Source organism: Ziziphus jujuba, chromosome 7, assembly GCF_031755915.1.
Source record: "Ziziphus jujuba cultivar Dongzao chromosome 7, ASM3175591v1".
NCBI lineage: Eukaryota > Viridiplantae > Streptophyta > Magnoliopsida > Rosales > Rhamnaceae > Ziziphus > Ziziphus jujuba.
The window spans coordinates 20,066,463-20,091,426 of NC_083385.1; the positions used below are offsets into that span (position 1 = coordinate 20,066,463).

A 24,964-nucleotide genomic window follows, 5' to 3' on the forward strand; every position below is an offset into this window, starting at 1 on the left:
ATAATAATAATAATAATAATAACAATAATAATAACAACAACAAGAATAACAATAATAACAATATTAATATTCATAATAATAATAATAATAATTATAATAACAATAATAACAAAATTAATAATAATAAGAATAATAATAACAACAACAGTAACAATAATAACAATAATAATATCCATAATAATAATAAGAATAACAATAATAACAATATTATTAATAATAAGAACGATAACAATAATAATAATAATAACAACAATATTAATAACACCATTAATAATAAGAAGAATAATAACAATAATAAGAATAAAAAGAATAATAAAAATATTAATATCCATAATAATAACAATAATAATAATAATAATAACAACAACAAGAATGACAATAATAACAATATTAATATGCATAATAATAATAATAATAATAATAACAACAACAACAACAAGAATGACAATAATAACAATATTAATATCCATAATAATAATAATAATAATAATAATAATAACAACAACAACAAGAAGAATGACAATAATAACAATATTAATATCCATAATAATAATAAATAATAATAACAATAATAATAATAATAAGAATAATAAGAACAACAATAATAATAATCGTAATAAGAACACTAACAATAATAATAATAATGATATCATTAATAATAATAATAATAACAACAATAATAATAAAAAGAAGAATAACAATAATAAGAATAAGAAGAATAATAACACTATTAATATCCATAAAAATAATAATAATAATAATAATAACAATAACAATAGTAATATCCATAATAATAATAATAACAATAATAATAATAAAAACAATAACAATAATAATAATAATGACAACATTAATAATAATAATAACAACAATAATAATAGCACCATTAATAATAAAAATAATGACAATATTAATACCCATAATAAAATAATAATAATAATAACAACCACAACAAGAATAACAATAATAACAATATTAATAATAATAAAAATAATAACAACAATAATAACAATAATATATTAATAATTACTTAATATATTATATTATAAAGCAAAATTAATATTATATTAAATCAGTTATGTGGTCCATATTTTATACATATTTTTAACTTTATATTAAATAATAAGCACAATTTTAACAATATTTGTTATTAAAATACTTACTTTTGAAGGTTAAGAAATTGTGAATTGAGACTTTGTTTCTAACGTAAATATTCCAAAATTCTTCCTTTTATGAACATAAAATATTGAATAAAGAAAGAAAAGGAGATTGAAAACTAATTACGTTCACTCCATTTTTCCTTCATTTCTTTTCATTTGTTGAAATTTTTAAAGTTACTCTATGATTTTATGCTGAGAAAGAAAGATTCAAAACTTAAAAATATGGCATAAGTAATGGGCTGATGTACATGTATTCTTATACTGAAACCTAAAAACATAAGTACATGCATTTTCTTACCTCTTCAGCATCACAAATCAATCAAAAAAACTTTTCACTTGTGATTTTTGTATTTTTCAAGTACAAAATCTATTTAAAATATTAAAAAAAAAAAAGAAAGAGATCAAAATATTTGTCCTTTTTCAATTTTTAATAATTTCATTTTATCATTTCTCCCATATTTAAAATATTCAAAAGAAAAAGATAGAGAGCATAGTACTTGTCCTTTTTCAATTTTTAATAATTACATTTTATTCCTCCCCTCAATTCTCTCATGGTTTTTTCACCCTAGTTTTTTTATCTTTTCAGTTTACTATTAATATATGAATCATAGCTGAAAAATTTTGAAATCTTTACTTTGCAGCATCATTGAAAAGTCATTTATAATTAAAGATAAATTTTGAAAGTTCATAAACATTCAATTGAAAGATAATTGTCTTTCTGCACTTTTATTCACAATTATCATCAACTAGTAAACAATCTAAGTATTAAACAAAACAAATTAATCCTTTTTTTAAAAAAATTTAATCTATTTTAAAAAAAATTAAAAAATTAATATAAAAAAATTTCTTCCAAATCCTTCCTCTTCTCTGTCCCCCTTCAGATCTTCCCCTTTCCTTATCTTTTCTCTCTGTTCTGATCTCTTCCTTTTTGGTCGATCGCTTTCCCTTCCTGCCATTTTCCCTTTTGGTCATCCTCTTCTCTCTTTTCCCTTCCGGTTTCTTTCCCTTTCGATCACAAACAGATCATATGATCCACCCAGTGAAGCAAAAACAAACACACAAATACACCAGAGATCATAAACACACCAAATCACAAATACACAAACAGACACTAGAATTGTAGGTCAGATGAGAAAGGGTTGGACGAGAACTTCCACTGACAATTTCTACCAAAAATTGGCTTTCCCACTTTGTTTCCACCGTTATCCACTGAAAAAGCTTCTTCCCCTCACCCCCCAGTTGATGTCGTTGGTGACCAACACATGACATTCTCACCGATAAATAGCCTGTTTTGGTGATTTTTGCTTCACTGCCTATAATATCTTAAATTTTTTTTCTTAGGCTTTAATAATTAAACCAAGGACATTGGAGTGTACAATATGTCTTAAAATAATTTGCACAACTATAAAATTACTAAAATTAGACACCAAAATGTTCAATTATATCGTGAACCCTTGATTGCATATGTTTTTATCTTATTGCTACTAGTTGTTGATGAGAATCCGCTTGTACCCCTACAACCTACAACTCGTTGGGTGCTAATCCTGTGCAACTAAAGATGGGACCAATTACAAGGGCACAAGTTAAAAGATTTAAGGAAAACCTGGCTGGCTTCATTCAAGGTATGATTAAATATCAAGAGGGAATGATTATACCTGAATATTCTAAGCCCGTACTTTTGAATCATGACAAGACTGAAATAGAAGCATTCAAACTCATCATTTGCGCATGGAGTTCAATTTGGCTGAAAACGCATGGTTTTGGCACTGACTTTGATTTTTTTTTGTTATTCAAGCAAGTTTTTCTTATTTCAATCAACGAAAATGTATGGGAATCAATATTAATCCTATTTGGCATCCTATATGGCATATTGGAATTAATTTAGAGTCTAAACTAGCTGGTGATTAGACAAAGACAGCTTAGTTGACAAATTAGTCAACTAGTGTCCTAATTTGTAATTTGACTTTTGTTTTAGAAAATAGTCTTTTGTTTTGGTTTTTATTTGATTATTTGATGGACAAATAAATTTAGGAAAGTTGATACTTTATTATTTTGAATGTAAATTAATTAATTCCTATTTCAAAATTAAGGAATTAATTAATCCAATTTAGATTAGGAAAAGTTGAAAAATTCAGCCACGTCATGTTTCCTTATCACTTGGTCGGTTTTAACCTAAACCTTTTGGGGTTGTACTTTGTTCATTCAAGCCTATTTAAAGGCTTATTTTTCAATGAGAAGACAGCTTAGATATTATACAGAAATTTATTTATGAGAAAGAATTCTCTTTGTTCTCTTTGAATACCTAAAACACTTAATAGAAATCAAGTGTTTTATTTTGACTTATCAATAGGATATTCCATCACCTATTGTGGTGTCTTTATTATATACCAAGGTTTCTAATCACAAGTTGATTATAGGTTAAGGTGACTATTAAAATCTGAACTTAATTTTTGATCCAGGCTAATATAATACGGGTTTAGGAGCAAGTCGACCTAGGTTCGTATCAGTTACTATCTAGTTGTTAAGTTTATTATGTAGTAAATGTATTTTTAACCAAACAAAAATAACAATCTTTTGTAAAAATAACTATAACTAACTAATCTTTTGAGTATGTTCCATGTTTTTAAAAATAATTATAACTAACTAATCTTTTGAGTATGTTTAGTATTTTGCACATTCAAGGCTTTGATTTTAGCCACTAAAAAAAGAATCCATTATTGTATTAGGTATGACAAAGGAAAAGTTTCATTTCCTCTATTTTCCCATTTCCTCTATTTTTCCATACTTTGTTGATTAGCTTAGCTAAAACAGTAGCTATATTGGTGTTCTCCCTTACATTTTTCCTTATCTTTTAATGTTTGAATGATACAGTTCTGGTCATTTTAATTCACATCACTTTCCTTTTGGTCGATTTACTTGCATAATTGGAAATAGTGGCACCTACATTTGTTGTAATGTACTGCATATATTAGAGCGTAGGTTAAGGAAAGACAAATGGAACCTTTTCTTGTGATATTATATTTATATGTCACTCCTCACTTAACATCATTCTAGTTCATTGATAAGTTTGAAAGCTGGCATCTTATAGATTGGTTAGACAATTAACACTTCTTCATTTTGTCTGACGAAGTTTGTGAGAACTGGAATATTCTCGTAAGTATTTAGTTTGTAGCTTGCCATTCAAAGAATGTATCAAATAGCTATAAGGCACGGTAGAATCAATCACGTTCACATCCAACAATATACTTGCCCTTGAACATTGCTAATCCATAGAGAACTCATAATATTGTAGACGAGCCTATCTATAATATTTAGTTTAAAGCACTTATGATTGCAAAGGTTAGAAACACTACAACGCAGCTATAATTCCCCATGAAATTTAATTTAAAAGAAATAAAACCTAGAAGCTAAGGTTAAGTGATTAAAGAGTCTGCAATATTATGAATTCATATAGGTGAAGTTCATATTCGTATCCGATTAAATTTCTTTGTACCGAGTAAATTTTTGTGATAATTGTAATTTAATACCATGTAGCTTCAGGTAGTTTTACTTTGAGTTTTTAAGTTTAAAATATTGCAACATAGGTTCTCAACTTTCAAAAATTTATTACAATTTGGCCCAACTAGATTTTTTTGGCTAACAGTGGTGTTAATGGCTTCATCCCGCATCATCAATATTATATTGCAATCTGGTCCAATTAAGATATTCTAGTTTTAATATTTACTACAATTTAAGCCATCTAATTTTGAATTATTTATGTCAGGATCCTTCTCGGAATTCTTTACTGAAGCCCCAAGAAGACCCCAGTTAGGAAAAATTCTATAAAAAATTTAGCAGCATCTCCCATGTAAAATAAACTTCCCCAAATTTAACTCTATACAGAAAATACACTTCAATATATTTTTTATAACTTCCCACACTTCCCTCTTAATACAATTCCATTATTCATAGCACTTCAAATGTTATAACTTACACGCCCTCAATCCATAGTAACATCAGAGCTTTTCTATGAAGTATACAGTTATAAATTTATACTGTTAGGAAATGATAAATTTTACGATGATATTAAATAAAATAAAACAGAACAGACATAGGAAAATAAGACTTTAATTAAACGATTAAAGTCATAACTAAAATTCCAATAACATCACCACTATCCAATACCCATGTATGTAGGTTGTATAACCTACCCGAAGATTGAAATACTTACTTGAAGGCTAACTCGGATTTTTATCACGGGTATTGTATGAACTTTTCCACTACTTAACTATGTTACACATTCACTTCCAAATCCAAAAAATCATTAATTAGGATAGATATGACAATCATGCAAATAATAATAATAATAATAATAATAATAACAATAATAACAACAATAATAACAACAACAACAACAACAACAACCAAATAATAATAAATATAACTAAAATATTAAAAATATCAAGAATAATAATAATAATAATAATAAAAATAAATAAATTGTTTCAAATGCATATTCATAATGGAAAATCACCTAATGAACAATACTATATACAAGTGCAAAGCCCTATAGTATTGATCGCCTGACGGCATAATCAACACATGTAACCACTCATAGGCTTATTGCTAACAATAAGGTCAGAGATGGTTACCTATCATGACCATCCAATCTGCTGATCTAGTAGGCAACATAAATATGATAATAAAATGCTTGCAGGCCTAACCTAGTCACTACCATAGTATTGCATGGTATACTTAATACATAATATATCAAAAAGAAATCTTATGCACCATACGATATATTAGTGTTATTAAGTGATGTTTCGGATCCCAAACATCCTTTGACGGAAAGGGGGATAGGAGAAGAGAATCCTGCACTTTAGCTTCCTTTAGGTTGGTGATGGTGCAAAATAACCTCCCATCCTACGGATAAGGGAGGGTGGCTAATATTGTCATTATAAGATACCTGCCATTAAATACAATTTGCACACTGATACCATCATGTCAGTCAATAACCTATTATCCTATAGCAAAGGAGAGAGTGATTAATGCTATCACTCCAAAAGATTTGTTAGCTCCCATAAATGACTAAAACAAACCTATGGGCTAATAGTGTTATATCTCAAGTTGATTATTAAAATAAGATAACATATGTACTTATAGGAACCTTAATTAACAATAATAATGGTAATACTAATAATATAGACTCTCTCACTTCATAAAAATATAACCTCTGGGAAAATAAATAAATAAAGTTAATAGCACTTTAAAATCATCTTAACACTAAATATTTTTATAACTCTCAATTCTTTTAAATCAACATATAAGTAAATAACTTAATGAATATAAGTATGATTGGAAAAAGCCCCGTTAGACTTCAATATCAAAATAATAATCTAATATTTAATTATGCCCAAATTACTTTAGGTAGAAAACGAACCCACTTTTCAACCAACTTCAAGATCACAATCCAGCATTTAAAATTAAACTAAGAAATAAAACTAATTAAAAAATATATATATATATATATCAACTTTCAATTTACAGATATTTATAAAGTATATTTGCACAACTTCATAATATAACTGTTATTAATATAAATAACATGTTAAATCTAAACGTCATGAAATAATCACAATTAACATAACAAATATACTTACAAGAATCCATAAAATACATTTACACATACTATTAATACAAACACCACGATAAGTTAGATAATTGTTGTAAATATTTTATAACTCAAAAATAGGACTTAAGGGAAATATACCACTCATAATACTAAGGCCGTTTATTATTGCTCCACCACAGGGTTAGTCGCAGGATTCATCCAGATGCCTATTATGCATTAAAAAAAAAATACTTCCACTTCTAGAAAATAATAATAAATAATTTGGATTACAAATGCATGTTTAAGTCATAAAATTAGTACCAAGCGTCTAACTACGTAGCAAAATTTATTGTTACCCAAAAATTGCGGTTTTTCTACTTATACTCAATTCCATGAAATAAACATTCTTTTAGCTTCCTATAATCCTTAAGAATGTAATTGCACTGAGAATTACTTTGGGAAACTTCCAATTACAATCTAATTTTACCGTATTTATAGAAATTAGCTTAAAAGTAGTAAAATTTTAAATACCAACCATGGTTGACAAATTATATACTAAATAAAATCTTGAGACACAATGACTAATAATACTTAGCTCAACTTAGTAAAACTCACCAGTGGTGGCTAGAAAATGGATAGGAAATTTCGGGTAAAATTTAAATCAATATAACTCTCAAATGGCTTGGAATTAGGAAGAATGAAGGCTATATTCGAAATCAGGGGTCCAAAATACGGGGGACAGAGGTATGGGTCAGGCTGTGTTTGCCGAAAAATGGCTAGATAGCTGGAAAATTGAAAACAGTCTCTGCTGGTTTTTCCTGCTCGATTTGGCACGGCTAGTGGTGGTTGGCCATGAAAATTGATGGCCAAGATTGTCAGACAATGGGCTTTCCCTGGGGCTAGCTCATGCTGTCTATGGGTGGCCGAAAAATGGTCAATTTGGCTAGATTTGGCAGCTATTTTATCTTTTTCCTCCTTCTCTCCCTTTTCTAATTTGAAACTAATGGTCATTGTTCATACAAGACCACCACCTAGATGCTAACATGTGGCATGTGTCAGTAAATATTTTAAAAATTTTCCCCTTTTCTATGTGCTCCTTGCATGAACTAATCAATAAAACTTATGCCAAAAACAAATTATAAATTTTGTAAAGCCATCACTTCATAACAGTAGCTTTGTTTTAATCATGCTATCAATCTACAGACTCATATAAATGAGCACTACATGATGGCATGCTGGTCAACACCGAACCTTGACCAAGTAAAAGTCAACTATGGGCCTACTTAGTCAATTCAAATCACACACCTTATTTTAACCATAATTTCTCGATTCTAACTTCGAATTTGGCATGCCACCAATCTATGGACTTGTGGTGACGTGCACTACGCAATGATGCCCTAGTCAAAATGAAACTCCAACTGTACCAAAAAGTCAATCCACTTGGTTAACCCCAATCAACTCTGGTATAAAAAATTTAAAATTTTGACTGTTTTCTTGATACAGGATGTTACAGTTTAAAACCTTTAGTTTTTGAAATTTGCATTTAAAGACCTTCCAATAGATAATTGTCCTTAGCCAAAAAAAGAAAAAGAAAAAATTGATTGCACAATTGGAACAAATTGATGATTGAAGACCTAAATCACAATAGTTTAAATTTCAAGATTAAAAATTATTGTATCTGACCTAAACTAGAAGTATTAAATTGCAATTAATTTCAAATATTTCTTTCCATATTGAAGTTTGATTTATTCGGAATGTTTGTTTCCTTATGTTGTTTTTGACCTGTAATGGTAATTAACATTTTCCTGTTAACTCTAAAGTAAACTATATGGTGTCCCATAGTTTAAAGGAAATTCCCAGAATTTTCCATGCTGTTTTTCATGAAGTAGTCAAATTTCAAATATTTCCATTTTCATCATCAATAAGAAAATGAATGCTTTTCATTTGGTAAACCATAACTTCACTTTACAATATTATCAACTTTTTTTTTAATTGTTTTTATATGTTTGGAGGATGGCTAAATTTTATTTTATTTTATTTTTATTATTATTAGTTTTTTACAGATGGAAGTGATGACTAAAAATGGTGAAATCCTGGGTCATTTCCACCAAGTTTTGTTTGTAGAAAATTTGTGATAATGCTTTTCTTCAGTAAATAGTGCTTTTCTTAGTCATTTCCACCAACTCCTTAATCACGATTTTCTATTAAATATAATTTAATAGAATAATGACACTAAAATTTCCAAGTTCTCCTTCCATTAAATTCACGGTCAACGTTAAAAAATTTCAAATAGTCCTCCAATAAGATGCTTCTAATTTGTATGATTGAAAATGATAAATTAATTATTTGGAGTTATTGTTGTGTTATGGACATCTTGAAAATAAATTTGTGTGATCAAACTCATTGTGGAATTTGAAACTTTGAAACTAAACTAAATGACTTCGATAATTTAAACTATCAAAATGCAATATTATAAATTAGTTTATTTATAATGGAAATTTAATATTAAACTATAAAGTTAAAAGGAAAATATTGGGGATCCACTTATTAAAGATTTGTCAAGATATAAGTAAACTACTCATCGAGGGAAATGAGATAACAACCATTATTTTAAAATTGCCTTGATGACAATCCAATCTAGTTGACTAAAGATTCTAAGATTTAGATTCAAAGGGACAATTAAATCTGGACCGACTCTGTAAAAACATTAAGGAGTTATAAGACTCTAACCAGTTCTATGATAACAAAGTGTTGCCTGTAATGTATGTTTAAGATAAGCTATGCTTTTACAGTATGTTTGGATAAATATAAAATTAGTGGGAATTTAATTCTCTTGGGAAAGTGATAACCTTTTTTATTTGGATATTTATTGTAAGGTAGAAAAGTATGGGTCTAGGGAATTAGATTCCCACAAATGTAGGAAAATATATGTGAAAGTTGTTTCTATTTATATAGGTGTCATTTTTAGAATTCCAGAGAAAATAATTTTTAAATATTTCTAAAGCACATATTTATCCTTAATTTATTATACAATCTTAAATTTAATTACTTATAAATACCAACTTTTCTATTACTCATCAAACAAAAGAAGAGAAAAATTAATTCTTAGGAAACTAAATTCCGAGAATCAATTTTCCTCTCAATTTTGACACTTCACAAACGGGGTCTTAATGATTTCTACATTTTGGAAATCTAAATGGAATTTTGCTGGACACTTTAATAAGAAATCACATATATGAGTTTGAAGGGGCTGCTTCTATAAGAATTTTTATAGGCTGGAATTCTCTAGAACTCATGAATAATTAAGAGTGTTCAAAACCAAAATAAACATAACCGTGAGAATCTAAATTTGATCTGAAAGGAATTGTATGAGTATTATTATCTTGGCTTGCACTAACAGCTGACAATTCAAGACATCACATCCACTTATTAACCAAGTAAATCCAATAATGCTTCACTAGGTAAAGTTCAAAACCGAAAGCTACCTATACCAATGCAATTGCTTACCAAATGAGCTCTCAAGAGTCCACATTTTCATTTGCATGATTTTTTAGTAATTTCTATTCATGTAGGGGATTGTTGGGAAAAAAAATTAAATTATATTAATTAATTTTTTGATATTGAATGGAAATTTGGAAGGTGCTTTCTCATGATATACAAGTTGCATAGTACCTTTTACAAAGTACTAATTCACAATAAATGTTACCTTTAAAAAAGTAACCCTTTATTTATCAATGACACATTTATTTATAAAAATGTATCTTTATATTAAATGCATATTTATGAATATGTTTATTGGTTCATATCCTTTCAAAAATTATAAAGAGATTCATTTTATTAATTTAAGCATTCAATTTTATTCATAAAATTTAGAGAGTACTAAGTATTGCATATGTGGGGGAGTTTAAGTCAAGTTTGTTTCGCTAATCTTTGTAATTAGGAGTGCTATTATCATCAAAAGAGATTGTAGTGTTTTGGAAGACGATTGCTATAAAAGTATGAACACTTGAGTGAGACAAATTTGTCTTAAGAATATAGAGTTAAACTCTAGCAGCGATCTAATACTGATTTTTCTATAAGTTTTACGTTTATTATCATTATCATTATTTTTATATTTGCAAAGTTGAATAAAAATCACTTTTGCATCTACAGTATTAATTGGTTTAATACATATTTTAATATACACTATTTTTTCCTAATATATTTGACACAATTCATAAGAATATATACATATAAGTGCATAATTATAACCAAAATATAAAAAAAAACAGAGCCATAGTTATAAACAAACCATAATTACAAGATAATGCTCTATAAAGTTCAATATAGGAAAGTTGGAACCCCATACCATGAGATAGAGATAGATTAAAAAACATCTTATCAATTTCGTTAGACAGGTAACACTTTTTAACTGTCTGAGGATTTACTTTTTAAGTTTGTAAACTAGAATTTACAAGGAAAGCATCTTTGCTATCAAACCTGTGAAATCTCTGTCAGGTGTAAACGGAAAACAGTGTCATTTTCTTTTCTTCGAAATGCAACAGTCATTTGAAAGTCCAAACATTATCGTTTTCTCATTTTCTTTGAGATATTGGGCTCTTTGATCTCTCTTTATGTTCTTAAAAAAACACTCCACTATATGTTTATATGCAACTCAACTCAATAAGAGGGAAAATATAAACAAAAAAAAAAATTTGAAACAAACAAAAATGTACAAACCAAGACAACTAGGGCTAGAAATTCTCAAATATGACAGCATAAAAGTTTTACTGCAATTCTGTCTAAGTAACCATAGAAGAGATTCTATGTCGTGTTGAGGATCAACAAACCAAGCAGACCTCAAACACCGTATGCAAATCCAAGTCCTAAGCTCAAATACAAGTAATTTTCTTCTAATGAATTGCCTTGTCAACCTCATTTTCTGCCACTCAAAGTGTTTTCAAATACGGAGCAATTTCGCTGAAGTGGTGGTGGTTCAAAAAGTTGATTGCCAATGAATCTGGTCCACAGAGCAATTTTTTAGCTTGGCACAAAAGCTACCATTTAGCTATAGACCAACTTTTTGTAGCTAGAAATTATAGCTGCCTCTCATTCTTTTCTTTTCTTTTCTTTTTTTTTTTTTTTTGATTTGATTTGATTTGATTTTTTGTAGTGCATTCTTTCATTCAAACTGGGGCATAAAGACAGAAAATGAGAGTAGAAGCTTTAACGTGCTCCAATTGGTATTTATTCAAATGCCTAGCCATTAGCACCACCAGGAAAAGTGAATTCTTTTCCCATTGAAACTCGCAGCTCTTTTTTTCAATGCATTAGGAAAAGTTCAAGCGAATTCTTTTCCCATTACCATGTTTGATATTATAGCACCATTATGTTGTAAATAATGTCCTATGAAAATCATATTGTAGATAAGCCTAGCTATGATGTTTCAGAAAGAAAATTTTCAAGCTTCTCAGAATAGCTATTATCCTTGTCTGGTGGAAAAAAAGTAGTTATTTCCGTTGCTTTTGGACATGTCATTCGTTGGTAATAACAACTGCATCGCCAATCATCATAGTACTATTTGCTATGTGTTTTATGTTTTTAACATCCACGGCCTGGCTGGCTCCTTTAATATAAAAGAGTAGGTAAGCAAATATTGTATAACTCAAAAATCTAGATACAGGACAATTAGCTGAGCACAGGAAAATCTATTATCATTTGGCACTAAATAGAGCTGATTTTACAGATGAAAGGACTTTCTCTTCTTCTTCTTCTTCTTCTTCTTCATTTCTTTTTTTTTTTTTTTTTCTTTTTTAAGAAGATGGATACTGATAAAGTCGATTACTTTGATGGTCCCTTTAAGGAAGTTGCAAGTTTGATAAGGATATTGGTTGGCCACCGAGAAAAACAAACCAATTGTTGAGGCTCCATATCATAGAATTTATTTTAGCGTACAGTGTCCAAGTGGAAGAAGTCCTTAAACAAAGGAAAGAACATATGCTTGTTAAAACATTATCCTTGTATGCATCTTAAACGCTGGAATTCTGTAATTCATTTATATCAACAAACACAGATAGGAACATGTTCTTTTCAAGCATTTTCTTTACCAAATTAGATATTTACTTTTAAATCATTTCCTTTTGCGTCAACAACAAGGTTTCAAGGTTTCTTCACTCTGCCTCAGTGAGAACATAGAGTACATTGAAAAGACAAAAGAAACAGAGAGCACAAACACTGCCAGAAATGCTATTTGCTATGTACCTTATAGATATTACCATCTTATTTAAGAAAAACAATTGATGAATGGAATTTTGAAAATACATTATCTGTAATTGACACAGTAGTCATAAGAATATATATACATAATTGCATAATTATAACCATAATATCCAAAACAGGGCCATGGTTATAAGTAAACCTTGAATTCAAGATAATGCTACTTAAAATAAATTGTTCAATATAGAAAAGTTGGAACCTCACATTTATCTGTTGGTTAGACAAGTAATACGTTTTCTCTCTGTTTGAGGATTTACCATATAAGTTTATGCAAAATGGAATATTCTACTAAGTGTTGCTTGCGATGCAAAGCATGTAATGATAAACAGATACAGACACCTTCTTAAGTATCCTGCTACCAGAGTCACTGTGAATAATAAGAAAAGGAAACCGAGAGAGATATAGAGAGAGTGTTCATTGCACATATTAGAGGCTAAGAAGAAATAAAGCAGAAAAAAAGAAGAAAAGAAAAGTAGATGATGTACAATCATTCTACAATTACCATCTACTTAAGCAATAGGAAAGAGTAACAAAAATTAAGAAAAAAAGAGTAAACAAAGAAGTAAACAAAGAAGGGCAAACTAAAATTTTTCAAAGATGACAGCATAAAGTTTCAGTACAATTCTGTTTAGGAATCCACAGAAGGCAATGCTCCATGGCGTGTTGAAGAACAATGAACCCAGCAGACCCCAAAAACCGAATGCAAATCCAAGTCCCAAGCTCAAGAACAAGGAATTTTCTTCCAATAAATAGCCTTGCCATTCTTGTTTTCCTCCCTTCAGAGTGGTTTCAATTACAGAGCAATTTTGCAGAAGTGGTGCTCCACAAAGTTGATTGCCAATGAAACTGGACTCATTGAAGGATTGAAGCTGCGTGCTTGTAGGAATGCATCCGGTGAAATTGTTATAAGACAAATCTAAGTAACTTAGAAATGTCAAACTGGAGATGCTTGCGGGTATTTCACCATACAGCTGATTTCTTGACAAATCAAGAGATTCAAGATCTTTCATATCACCCATTTTTGAAGGAATTTTTCGGTCAAATGGTTATTCGACAAATTCAATGTTTGCAACTGGAGGAGTCTTGTCAATTCGACAGTGATCTCTCCTTGAATATTGTTGTCCGAGAGGTCTATGATTCTTACCAAGTTAAGGATGGAGCTGCAAGAAATTTCCCTCCCTTTAGTCACCAACTTCACATTCTCACTCACCAGAAAATCATCTGAATCTCCCAAGGTAGGGAAATAGTATTCAGAGGTGTCGTCATCTGGATTTGCCAAAGTGGTCATGGCACTCAAATTGTAGAAACATTTTGGAATTGTTCCTGATATATTATTATGTGCCAGATCCAATACGTGAAGACCTTTCAGACTGCAAACCTCTAAAGGAAACATTTTGGAATTGTTCCTGATATATTATTATGTGCCAGATCCAATACGTGAAGACCTTTCAGACTGCAAACCTCTAAAGGAATATCTCCTCCAAATTTATTTGAATGAAGATTAAGAATCTTCAATTTTAACAAACTCATTCCTATCCAGTTGGGTATCGCTCCAAAAAAATTGTTTTCACTAATGTCGAGAGTACACATGGCAGTACACTCGCGAAGTGATAAAGGCAATTCTCCGGAAAGATTATTTCTGCTCAGTTGTAGTGACAAAAGATTAGTCAAATATCCCATGGAGCTTGGGATAACCCCTTCCAGATTGTTGCCTCTTAAATTCAAAACGTATAACATTTTCCATTTCTTCCAACACTTTGGGATTACTCCCGAGAGAAAATTATTCTCCAGATTAACAAACGAATACTCCATCGGAGTGAAATTATTATTCTTGTCACAGAAGAAGTGAAAAACAGACCCAGAAAATGAATTATTGGAAAAATCTAATATTGGTATGTTGGAAGAGAGAATTGGCAATGAACCATTGAATAGGTTAGAACTTAAATCAATAGCTGCCATGGAATGAACTGTACAAGGATACTCCCCATGGAATTGATTGCGTGAAAGATTTAGATATTGTAAATGAGATGAGATGTTACAAAACCAGGCAGGAATTGTATCTGAAATTCCTGTATTGGATATCTGTAACTCCAACAAATGTTGTTGCCACCGAATCCATACAGGTAGTTGTGGGCCCAAATACCAAGAATTTAAGTTCAACACCTCAAGTTGAAAAGGAGGGACCCAGTTTAGACTAGTTTTAAGAGTCAATGAGTTTCCAAATGCCTTCAAATACTTCAATCTTGTAAGACTACTGAAGTGAATTTCCGAAACCACACCCTTAAGTGAGTTATTAGACATATCAAAGAATTCTAACTTCACAAGTTGACCAAAACTTTCAGGAAGACTTCCAGTTAATTGATTATTAGACATACCTAACGCTTCTAACTTCACAAGTTGACCAAAACTTTCAGGAATACTTCCAGTTAATTGATTATTAGATGTATCTAACTCTTCTAACTTCACAAGTTGACCAAAACTTTTGGGAAGACTTCCATTTAATTGATTGGAAGAAACATATAAATATTGTAAGCTGGACAGTTTTCCTATAGACTTTGGAATGGGACCAGAGAACAAATTATATCTAATATCAAGTAGGAATAAATTTCTATGTTCTCCAAGAAGGTTTGGCAACTGACCAGAGAATTTGTTGGCGAATAACGTCAACGACTCAATTGAATTATTTTTGGTGCACTTAGACCATAGTTCAAAAACTTCAGATATTGAACCATTCAATTTGTTGTGACCAAGATGAAGTTCCTTCAACCTGCACAGATTTCCCAACGACTTTGGTATTTCCCCTTCAAGTTCATTACTTGACAACTCAAGAATTCTAATAGATGTCAAGTTCCCAATGGCACTTGGCATGTTACCCACCAAAGAGCTTTCGCAAAGATAGAGATAGCGGAGATTGGTGAGATTTCCCAGTTGATGAGGGATTATCCCTCCAAATACAGCGTATGAAAGGTCCAGATATGTTAAACTTTTAAGAGAACCTATGAAGCTGGGAATTTGAATGCCTTCAAAATCATTCCAGCTTAGATCCAAGTAATTCAAATACTTCAAATCAAGCAAAGAAGGATTTATCTTACCACCAAAGCTGTATGTTGAATTCAATACATAACCATCCGTGACATCGTATGGGGAACCAAGATGCAGCTCAAGGACGTGACCGGTTATGTTATGGCAAGCAACACCAGTCCAGCTGCAATAATCTGCTTTGCTATCCCAAGAGGATAGCCGGTTCATAGGCTCCTTGAGGTCTTTTTTGAATCTCAGAAGAGCTTGCCTCTCACTTTCTTTGCGAAGCACCTCCACATTTCCACTGCACAAGTTTAAAGCACTTATGAATGCAACGGTTAGAAACACAAAAGCAACAATGCTAGAACTCTCCATAAAATTTGATCTGAAATAAAATCTGTAAAAGCTTAGTTTAAGTGATTTAATAGGCTGCAATATTATGAATTTATATAGGTGAAGTTCATATTGATATCCCCATCAAATTTCTTTGCACCCAGTAAATTTTTGAGATAATTGCAATTTTGTACCACATAGTTTGGGGTAGTTTGAGTAGTTTTGAGTTTTTTAAGTTTAAAACATTGCAACTTAGGTTTTCAACTTTCTATATTTTGTTGCAATTTGCTCCAGTTGGAATTTTTTGTTAGCAGTGGCTAACTGCTTCATTCCAAATGATCAAATATTAAATTGCAATTTGGTCCATTTTGCACATTCTAGTTTTAACATTAGTTTTAATGTTTGTTCCAATTAAAGCAATCTAATTTTGAATTATTGTAATTTACACCGTGTATTTTAAAAAATTTGCACATAATTAATCGTCTCCGAGCAAAATGTCATCCGCCAAAAAACTAAAAAGAAGAAAAAAATCGATTGCACAATTGAAACAAATTGATAGTTGGAAACCTAAATCACAATATTTAAATTTACAGACTAAAAATGCAACTATTCTTAAGTAGAAATACTAATATGCAATTAATTTAAAATATTATTTCCGTATTGAAATTTGATTAATCCGGGATATTTGTTTTCTTATGTTAGTTTTTGACTTGTAATGATAATTAATATTTTCCTTTATTCTCTAAACTCAACACGATGTCCCATAATTTAAAGAAATTTCCTAGAATTTTCCATGCTCTTTCTCATACAGCAGTCAAATTTCCATTAGTTCTATTTTCCAACAAAAAGAAAGATACATGCTTTTCACTTTGTAAATCACAACTTCACATTATAAATTATCAGTTTTTTTAATTATTTTTATATATTTGGAGGATGACAGAATTTTTTTTTTTCTATTTACAAATGGGAGACAATAACAAAAAATGGTCAACTCCTTACTCATCTCCACCAAGTTTTGTCAGTAGAAAATTTGTAATATAATGCCTTTCTTCAATAAATTAATCATGGTTTTCAGGAATTTGGACCATCATCACAGTTTCGATTTAGAAGTTCTAAAATAAAATTTTTACCTTCCTATGGTTTATCTTGGGACAGCCCTAACCAAGTCTATTCATTTCTCAGTTCTAAGATCGGAAACACACACCCAAATATAAAAAAAAATAATAATAACAAAAAAATTTAAAAATGTACAAAAAAAATGCCGCTCCCTCCTATCAAAGAAAACGATTGAAGAAGAAATGAAATATTTTGTTTATCTAAAAAATGTTTAAAAGTTAATGATATTTATATCAATAAAGCATGATTTGTCACACCCCATATTCTGGAAACTTGAGATGTGAATAAACATGCAAACTAAAACAATCTGAAAACATAACTTAAGGAACTACAAAAGCAAAACTTTATTCATTATAAGCAAAGCTTTATTCAAAACATAATAATGCATCAAAATACCTTATCAATATGCGAAAGCATACTAATCAAAATTCATAAATAAACTAACAAAAGATCAACACTAAAATTAAATCCCAAAGCATAGATAAATTAGAGACAGCTAGAGACGAAGTCCACACAGATATGCCAAATCCTAATCTGCTTGTCATTTTAACTAATGGGACATCAAACCATAACAAACTAAGTGGCAACTCAATAAGCCACTAGATTTTGGTTTTATAATAAAATAATTAAAAACATGTACTTATAAACATAAAAACCAAACATTTAAACACATGTCGAGCAATATCTTAAGGCATATGCACTTAGTTCATAACTGTGACAAATAAGCTTATACTCAAAACAATTCACAGGTTAAATATCTTCAAAAGTAGTTAAAACAATCATGCATGCTTATTTTCAAAAACTTGAGATCTCATGTTTTTATATTTATCTAACTATCTAATACTTAGTAGGACTTTTCTTACAAATAGTCACCCATCAGCAACACAAAATAAAATCATCATATTTGAAGTAAATAGAAATGGGGAAATCATAGATTTTAAAATAGATGAAGACTCATGCTTAAAGGTAAAAGTGGAGCCCCTGTTTTGATCGTCAGTAGGTCCTCCTACATGTAACAATACCTCTACATACGAAGGTTAAGAGCCATACATAACTAAGAAAAACCCCTAACATGACTCATCTCCATATATGGATACATACATACTTACATGTATGAATCATTAGGGAAGATCCTAACATCATCCACCGGATTCGTCTACTAAGTACCAAATAGGAGAAAAAGACTATCAAAACCATACGAAATTCATATAAGAAGCTTAAAAAATGCATAACATATCAAGGATTCATGAACAAAATTCTTATCATATCAAAGATTCAAACACTGTGTCATACAAAAAAAAGAAAAAAAAATTTCAAATTCATAAAGTTATAAAGTTCCAAAAATCACTTTTAAAAACATGAATACTGTTTTATAAAAAAAAAAAAAAAAGTGACATTCCAAACTGAGAAAACGCTCTTAAATTGAATTTTTGATCAAGTTTTATCAGAGTTGACCGGATTGACCAAGTGATCATAGTTGACTTTATACTACGAGTTGAATTTTGCTATGACCAGGTCACTATGGCGAAATATGCATTGACCTAAGCTCACATACTAACAGCACATTGAAATTGGGGTTGAGATTAAGAAGTTATGATTAGAACAATTTACGCTTTGGACTGATTAAGCGAGACTAAGGTTTACTTTTTATATATTTGGAGGATGATAGAATTTTTTTTCTCCTTACTCATCTCCACCAAGTTTTGTCAGCAGAAAAATTGTGATATAATGCTTTTCTTCAATAAATTAATCATGATTTTCAGGAATTTGGACCACTATCATAGTCTCGATCTAAAAGTTCTAAAAAATTTTTTTTACCTTCCTATTGTTTATATTGGGATAGCTCTAACGTAGTCTATTGATTCCTCAGTTCTAAGATCTAAAACACACACCCAAATATAAATAAGTAAAAACAAAAAAAAAAAATTTAAATGTATATAAAAATACCGCTTCTATCAAAGAAAACGATCGCATGAGAAATGAAATCTTTTTTTTATCTAAAAATGTTAAAAAGTTAATGATATTGTTTGGGCAAAAAATATTAATTTTTTAAATTAATATTTCCAATTTATTGGAGTATTATTTTTGAGAGATTAATTAATTGGTAGTGCTCCCACATTGATTGAAGATTAAATGGTCATGTAATTGTCACATGTATAAATTGAAATTTTGAAGTTGGAGTTTCGGCAAAAAGTCCCACATCGAAAGTGCATGAAGTATTTGGCCATTTTCTCTTATATAAATTTAAGCTCCATTGGCTTGGAAGAGGGCTTCTACACATCTCACGAACGACTACAAGAATATAGACTAATTAGTTTATTCTCTTTAGAATTTACTAGCTTTAGTTTATTGTTCTTAGTTGTTTTCTAGTTGAAATTTTATTTTCTAAAAGTCGTTTAATCATTAAGGCAATCGGATCTTGTAAGATTATTTTTGTTCTCTAATAATCAATGCAATCGTCTGAGGAGTTTGATTCAATCGGTGCACATTTTTTTCTTTTTTATTTCTTTGAACTCTTACAGGTTTGAAGTGATACGCCTGGGAATTTAGGAGACGACTGATTATTGAAAAATTTTCGACATTATTCCAACAGATATTCATATAAATAAAGCATGATTTGTCACACCCCATATATTGTGAACTTGAGATGTGAACAAACATGCTAATTAAAACCATCTAAAAACATAATAAGGAACTGAGAATGCAAAACTTTATTCAAAACATAATAACACATGAAAATACCTTATCAATGTGTGAATGTATGTATACTAATCAAAATCCAAAAATAGACTAAAAAAATCTACAATAAAATTGAATCCTAAACCTAAAATAAATTAATACAACTAGATGAAGTCCGCAAATATGCGAAATCCTAATCTACGTGTCATTTTAACTAATGGGACATAAAACCATAACAGAACTAAGTGGTAACCCAGTAAGCCACTAGATTTTGGTTTTATAATAAAATAATTAAAAATATATACCTATGGAAATAAAAACAAAACATTTAAATAAATTTCAAATAATATCTTAATGCATATGGAATAGTTCATAACATGTGACAAATAGGCTTACACACAACACAATTCATAGGTTAAATATCTCTAAAAGTACTTAAAACAATCATGCATGTTTATTTTCAAAAACTTGAGATCTCAAATTTGCATATTTATCTATTGGTTACTTAGTAGGACTTTTCTTACAAATAGTCATCCGTCAACGACCCAAAATAAAATCAACATATTTGAAGTAAATACAAATGGGAAAATCATAAATTTTAAAATAGATGAACATTCATGCCTAAAGGTAAGAGCCAAACCCCTGCTGTGATCATAAGTAGGTCCTCCTATATGTAACAATACGTCTACACATAAGAACCATTAATCCCTAAAAAAAAACCCCTAATATGGCTCATCTCCACATAAGGATACATACATACTTACATGTATTAATCACTAAGAAAAACGCTAACATGATACACCGGAATCGCCTACTAAGTACCAAATAGAATAAACTATCAAACATATGAAATTCATATAAGAAGTTTAACAAATCCATAACATATCAAAGATTCATGAACAAATTCTTATTGTATCAAAGATTCAAAAGCTATTTCATATACGGAAAAAAAAAAAAATCAAACTCATAAACATAAAAAAGTTTCAAAATTCACTTTTTAAAACATCATCATTGTTTTTTTTTTTTTTAAAGTGATTTTACAAAATAAACATGTATCAAACAAATACATAGGCTTTATTATGGTTCCATAAATAGTGTAGTGAACTTACATTGAACGCGATCAAAGAACAAAGCAATATATTGAATAGACTTCATTACCAATTCTCAACCTATAAAACAAATTAAAGAATATCGTATAAGCATAACATATCCAATAAAATAAAAGACCACATCAACAGAGCTACCCAAATAAGCCTTTAACTCTTTTCCAAGCTAGGACAACACCAAGAATAATCAAAACATAAATTCACTAGCCAAAGCAACTAGAAACCTTCCAAAACTCCTTTTAAGCTTTATATACAAATTCTAAATCGCTAACTATAAAATCATAAGCCTATAACATATAATCATATCATTAAAACTCTATTACACAAATGATTATCAAAACCTCGCTAGAAACAAGAACTAATTCCTTAATCAAATGACATCATCTAAATCTGAAAATTTACAAAGGTATTCTAAACATGCATAAGTGACTATGGTGAAAATTTCAGATCATAATCATAATTAAAACCCATTCACAACTCATTAGAAATTTAACACGAAAATACTAAAAATATCAGGTTTTTATAAGCATACATTTAATGTCTAATATGTATCATGAAATTTAATTTAATTTGAAATTTCATAGGTTAGTACAGCACATATATATGTACCAATATAAAATTTTCTAGCTCAAACAAATGCCGAAAACATGGTCAAAATGAATTTAACAACTTATTGATAGAAATTGAAAAATAGTGTTTCAAAAGTGGTGAAATAGAAATTATTAGGTAAATTAAAGACCAGAAAGTAATTTAAAATGAATTTCTACTCTAAAGTGATTTGACCAGGAAAATAAAAACTAACACCAAACACACGTCACTTAGAAAGTCATTGCGGATACAATATAAGGAATTTGAATTTGAGATTTTTTACAATGGAACTAAACATATGGAGGATATTGTATATAAAATTTCAAGATAACTTCTTTTATATTTGTTTTTAAATTTTACAAATCAGCTACCTCTATAAACTTTTTGGAGAGATTGACAATACAAAGCTCTTGTAAATCATGATAGATTGTAACACCATGATCCAAGAACGTGCTCTAAATTTGAAGTTTTGACCAAGTTTGTCTAAGGTTAATCGGGATTGATCAAATGGATCCCACAGTTGACTTTTTGCTACCAAAAGAATTTTGCATTAGTCAAAATACCATGGCAAAAGTACATGTCATCTCAATTTCATAGATTAGTTACACAATAAAATAAAAGCCAAGATTATAAATTTATAATCAGAATAAGATACGGTTGACAAGGCCAAGGTTGACTTTTTATCCTTATAAATTATGTCTTCGACTCCTAGATCATCGTATAGTGCTTGTTGATATGAGTTTATTGACTAATGATCTGCTTGATTTGGACCTACGGGTAAAAAATTATTGGTATGCAAAGTTGTGCTTACTTGTACTTTTTTTTTTTTTAAGACTAACTCTACCGGGTAGTTTTTATCAAAAGCGTTTAAAGGGATTTTGAGAAATATCCTAAGGGGCACCACGTTCACAAATCTAGGGGTGCCATGTGGCATATTTCTCTCTTTTTCCTTTTCTTTTTCTTTTCCCTCTCCTTTACCATGAAAAACCTCTCTCTCTCTCTCTCTCTCTCTCTCCCTCTCTCCCCTTCTCTCTCTTTGGTTGGCAAAATTGACATTTTTTGTCCACCCATTCACATAACACATCAGTCGTCGATAGCCAAATCTCACTGTCAATCAACCGTTAATGCACATAGATCGGGTTGTTAAACTCAGTTTTTCCAGCAAATCGGTCGTTTTTGACCTACCACTCCGATATATACGGGTAGTTTTTGCAAGCTTTCATTTGGTTAGTTTCCCAATTATGGTTGAGTAACAAGTGATAAAGACAACCTGGGTTACAGACCCTAAATCATATATCTACCTTTTTACATCGAGGAAATATACAGACACAAATTGTATCACTAATAACCGATAAATTGTAAAACAACTTTTAATAAAATAAATTGTATTTAAAAGTGCACATACAGAAACAATACTTTAAATTCAAAGTTGAGGTCTTAACGATAATCTTGATAACATCACAACTGTCCAAATCCAAGCAATATATATATATATATATATTTATATATTTTCTACATAAATATAAATATGCATACAGTCTCTCAAAATATTTGGATAACTTGTCCATAGGTTAATATACCTGCCTGAAGGCTACGATATATGCTTAAAGATTGAAGTACCCACCCGAAGGTGAGGACTCCTGTCTAAAGGCTGCAATACTTGCCCAAAGTCTAAAGTACCCACTCAAAGGCTAATACTCCTGCTTGAAGGCTGCAATACTTGTTTGAAAGCTGAAGTGCCTACCCGAAAGCTAGTACCATTGCCTCGAAGGCTAATACACCTTCACAAAGCTGCAATACCTATCCAAAAGCTAATACACCTGCTCGAAGGCTGACCCAGATTCTCATTATCGATGTTGTACAAACTTTTCCACAATTATACAATGTTATACATGTATTTTCAATCCATTAAGCCACCAATTCAAACAAATACAACAATTGTGCAGTTGACAATATTGATGATGATGATGATGAGATGATAATAATAATAATAATAATAACAATCATAATTAGGTAAAATTGAACTAAAAAATGATAAATACATTACATAAACCACACACTCATAGCAGGCATAAACTCAATATGCTATATGATACACCAATGCACGGTCCCATGATATTAGTTGTCTATAGGTATACTACTACCAATAAGCCCAGGGGTGATGACCTATAAAGTTCATCCACCTCGCTGGTCTCGTAGGTAGCAGAAATACGATACGAAACCGTTCATAAGCTAAACCGGATGGTTATCTCGGTATGTTGTGGTACATCTAACACATAATATAACATAATATGTACATATATATCCATACATAGAAACAATACTTGATGCACCAAATAATATACCAGTATTGCCAAGGGATGTTTGACATCCTAAACACCACTCAACAGATGGGGGAAAGAACCTGCACGCAGTCCCATTAGCATCCTAATGGTTCAAGTATTAAATAACATGTCATCTTATGACTAATGGGGGCTAATTATTGTCATCACAGTAGAAATATTTGCCTACCCTTGCTCACTTTAGAGCCTATCGGAATGGCTAAACCTGCTGTTCTTCAGCCGTGGGGAGGGTAGCCAATGTCATCATTACAAACTACCTCCCTATCTTTGCTCACCACAGCTCACAAAGGATGAATAAGTGCAACCCGTGCCCTAATCAATAAACATAACAATATAGGATACAGTATTGTATGATGCATCTATAAAATTAACTAGTCACAATAAATATATAATTAGAAAAACAAATGTTTTTAAATCCATAATTAAATGTTCTAAAAAAATGAACAAACAAACAAATAAATAAATATATAAATATTTTTGAAACCCAAAATATAATTTTAAGGAAATATACTACAGTAACATCATTTTAATATTAAGTGTACTTACAACTTTTAATTTTCTTGGATCAGTATAGATAAATAAATAAATAATTAAATAATAACAAATAGCCTTAGCAAAATATATATATATATATATATTATGCATGTATTCATATATATACACATATGTAAATATATAAGTATATGTGAACATATTTTAATAACATACATATTTTCCCAAGCTAAAATTTGTGATAAACCATTTCGCAATTCAAATATAGGTTGTAATCAAAAT

At 29.9% G+C, this 24,964-nt stretch overlaps 1 protein-coding gene across 1 annotated transcript; it reads right to left on the bottom strand.

Moving 5' to 3' along the window:
- Positions 1-13,579: 13,579 nt before the first annotated feature.
- On the bottom strand, positions 13,580-16,401 carry LOC107425544 (receptor-like protein EIX1). The gene is given in 3 exon segments (XM_060818893.1): positions 13,580-14,041; positions 14,044-14,383; positions 14,467-16,401. Coding segments are annotated over 3 exon segments (2,730 nt in total). The 3' UTR covers positions 13,580-13,586.
- Between the last annotated feature and the right edge of the window lie 8,563 nt (positions 16,402-24,964).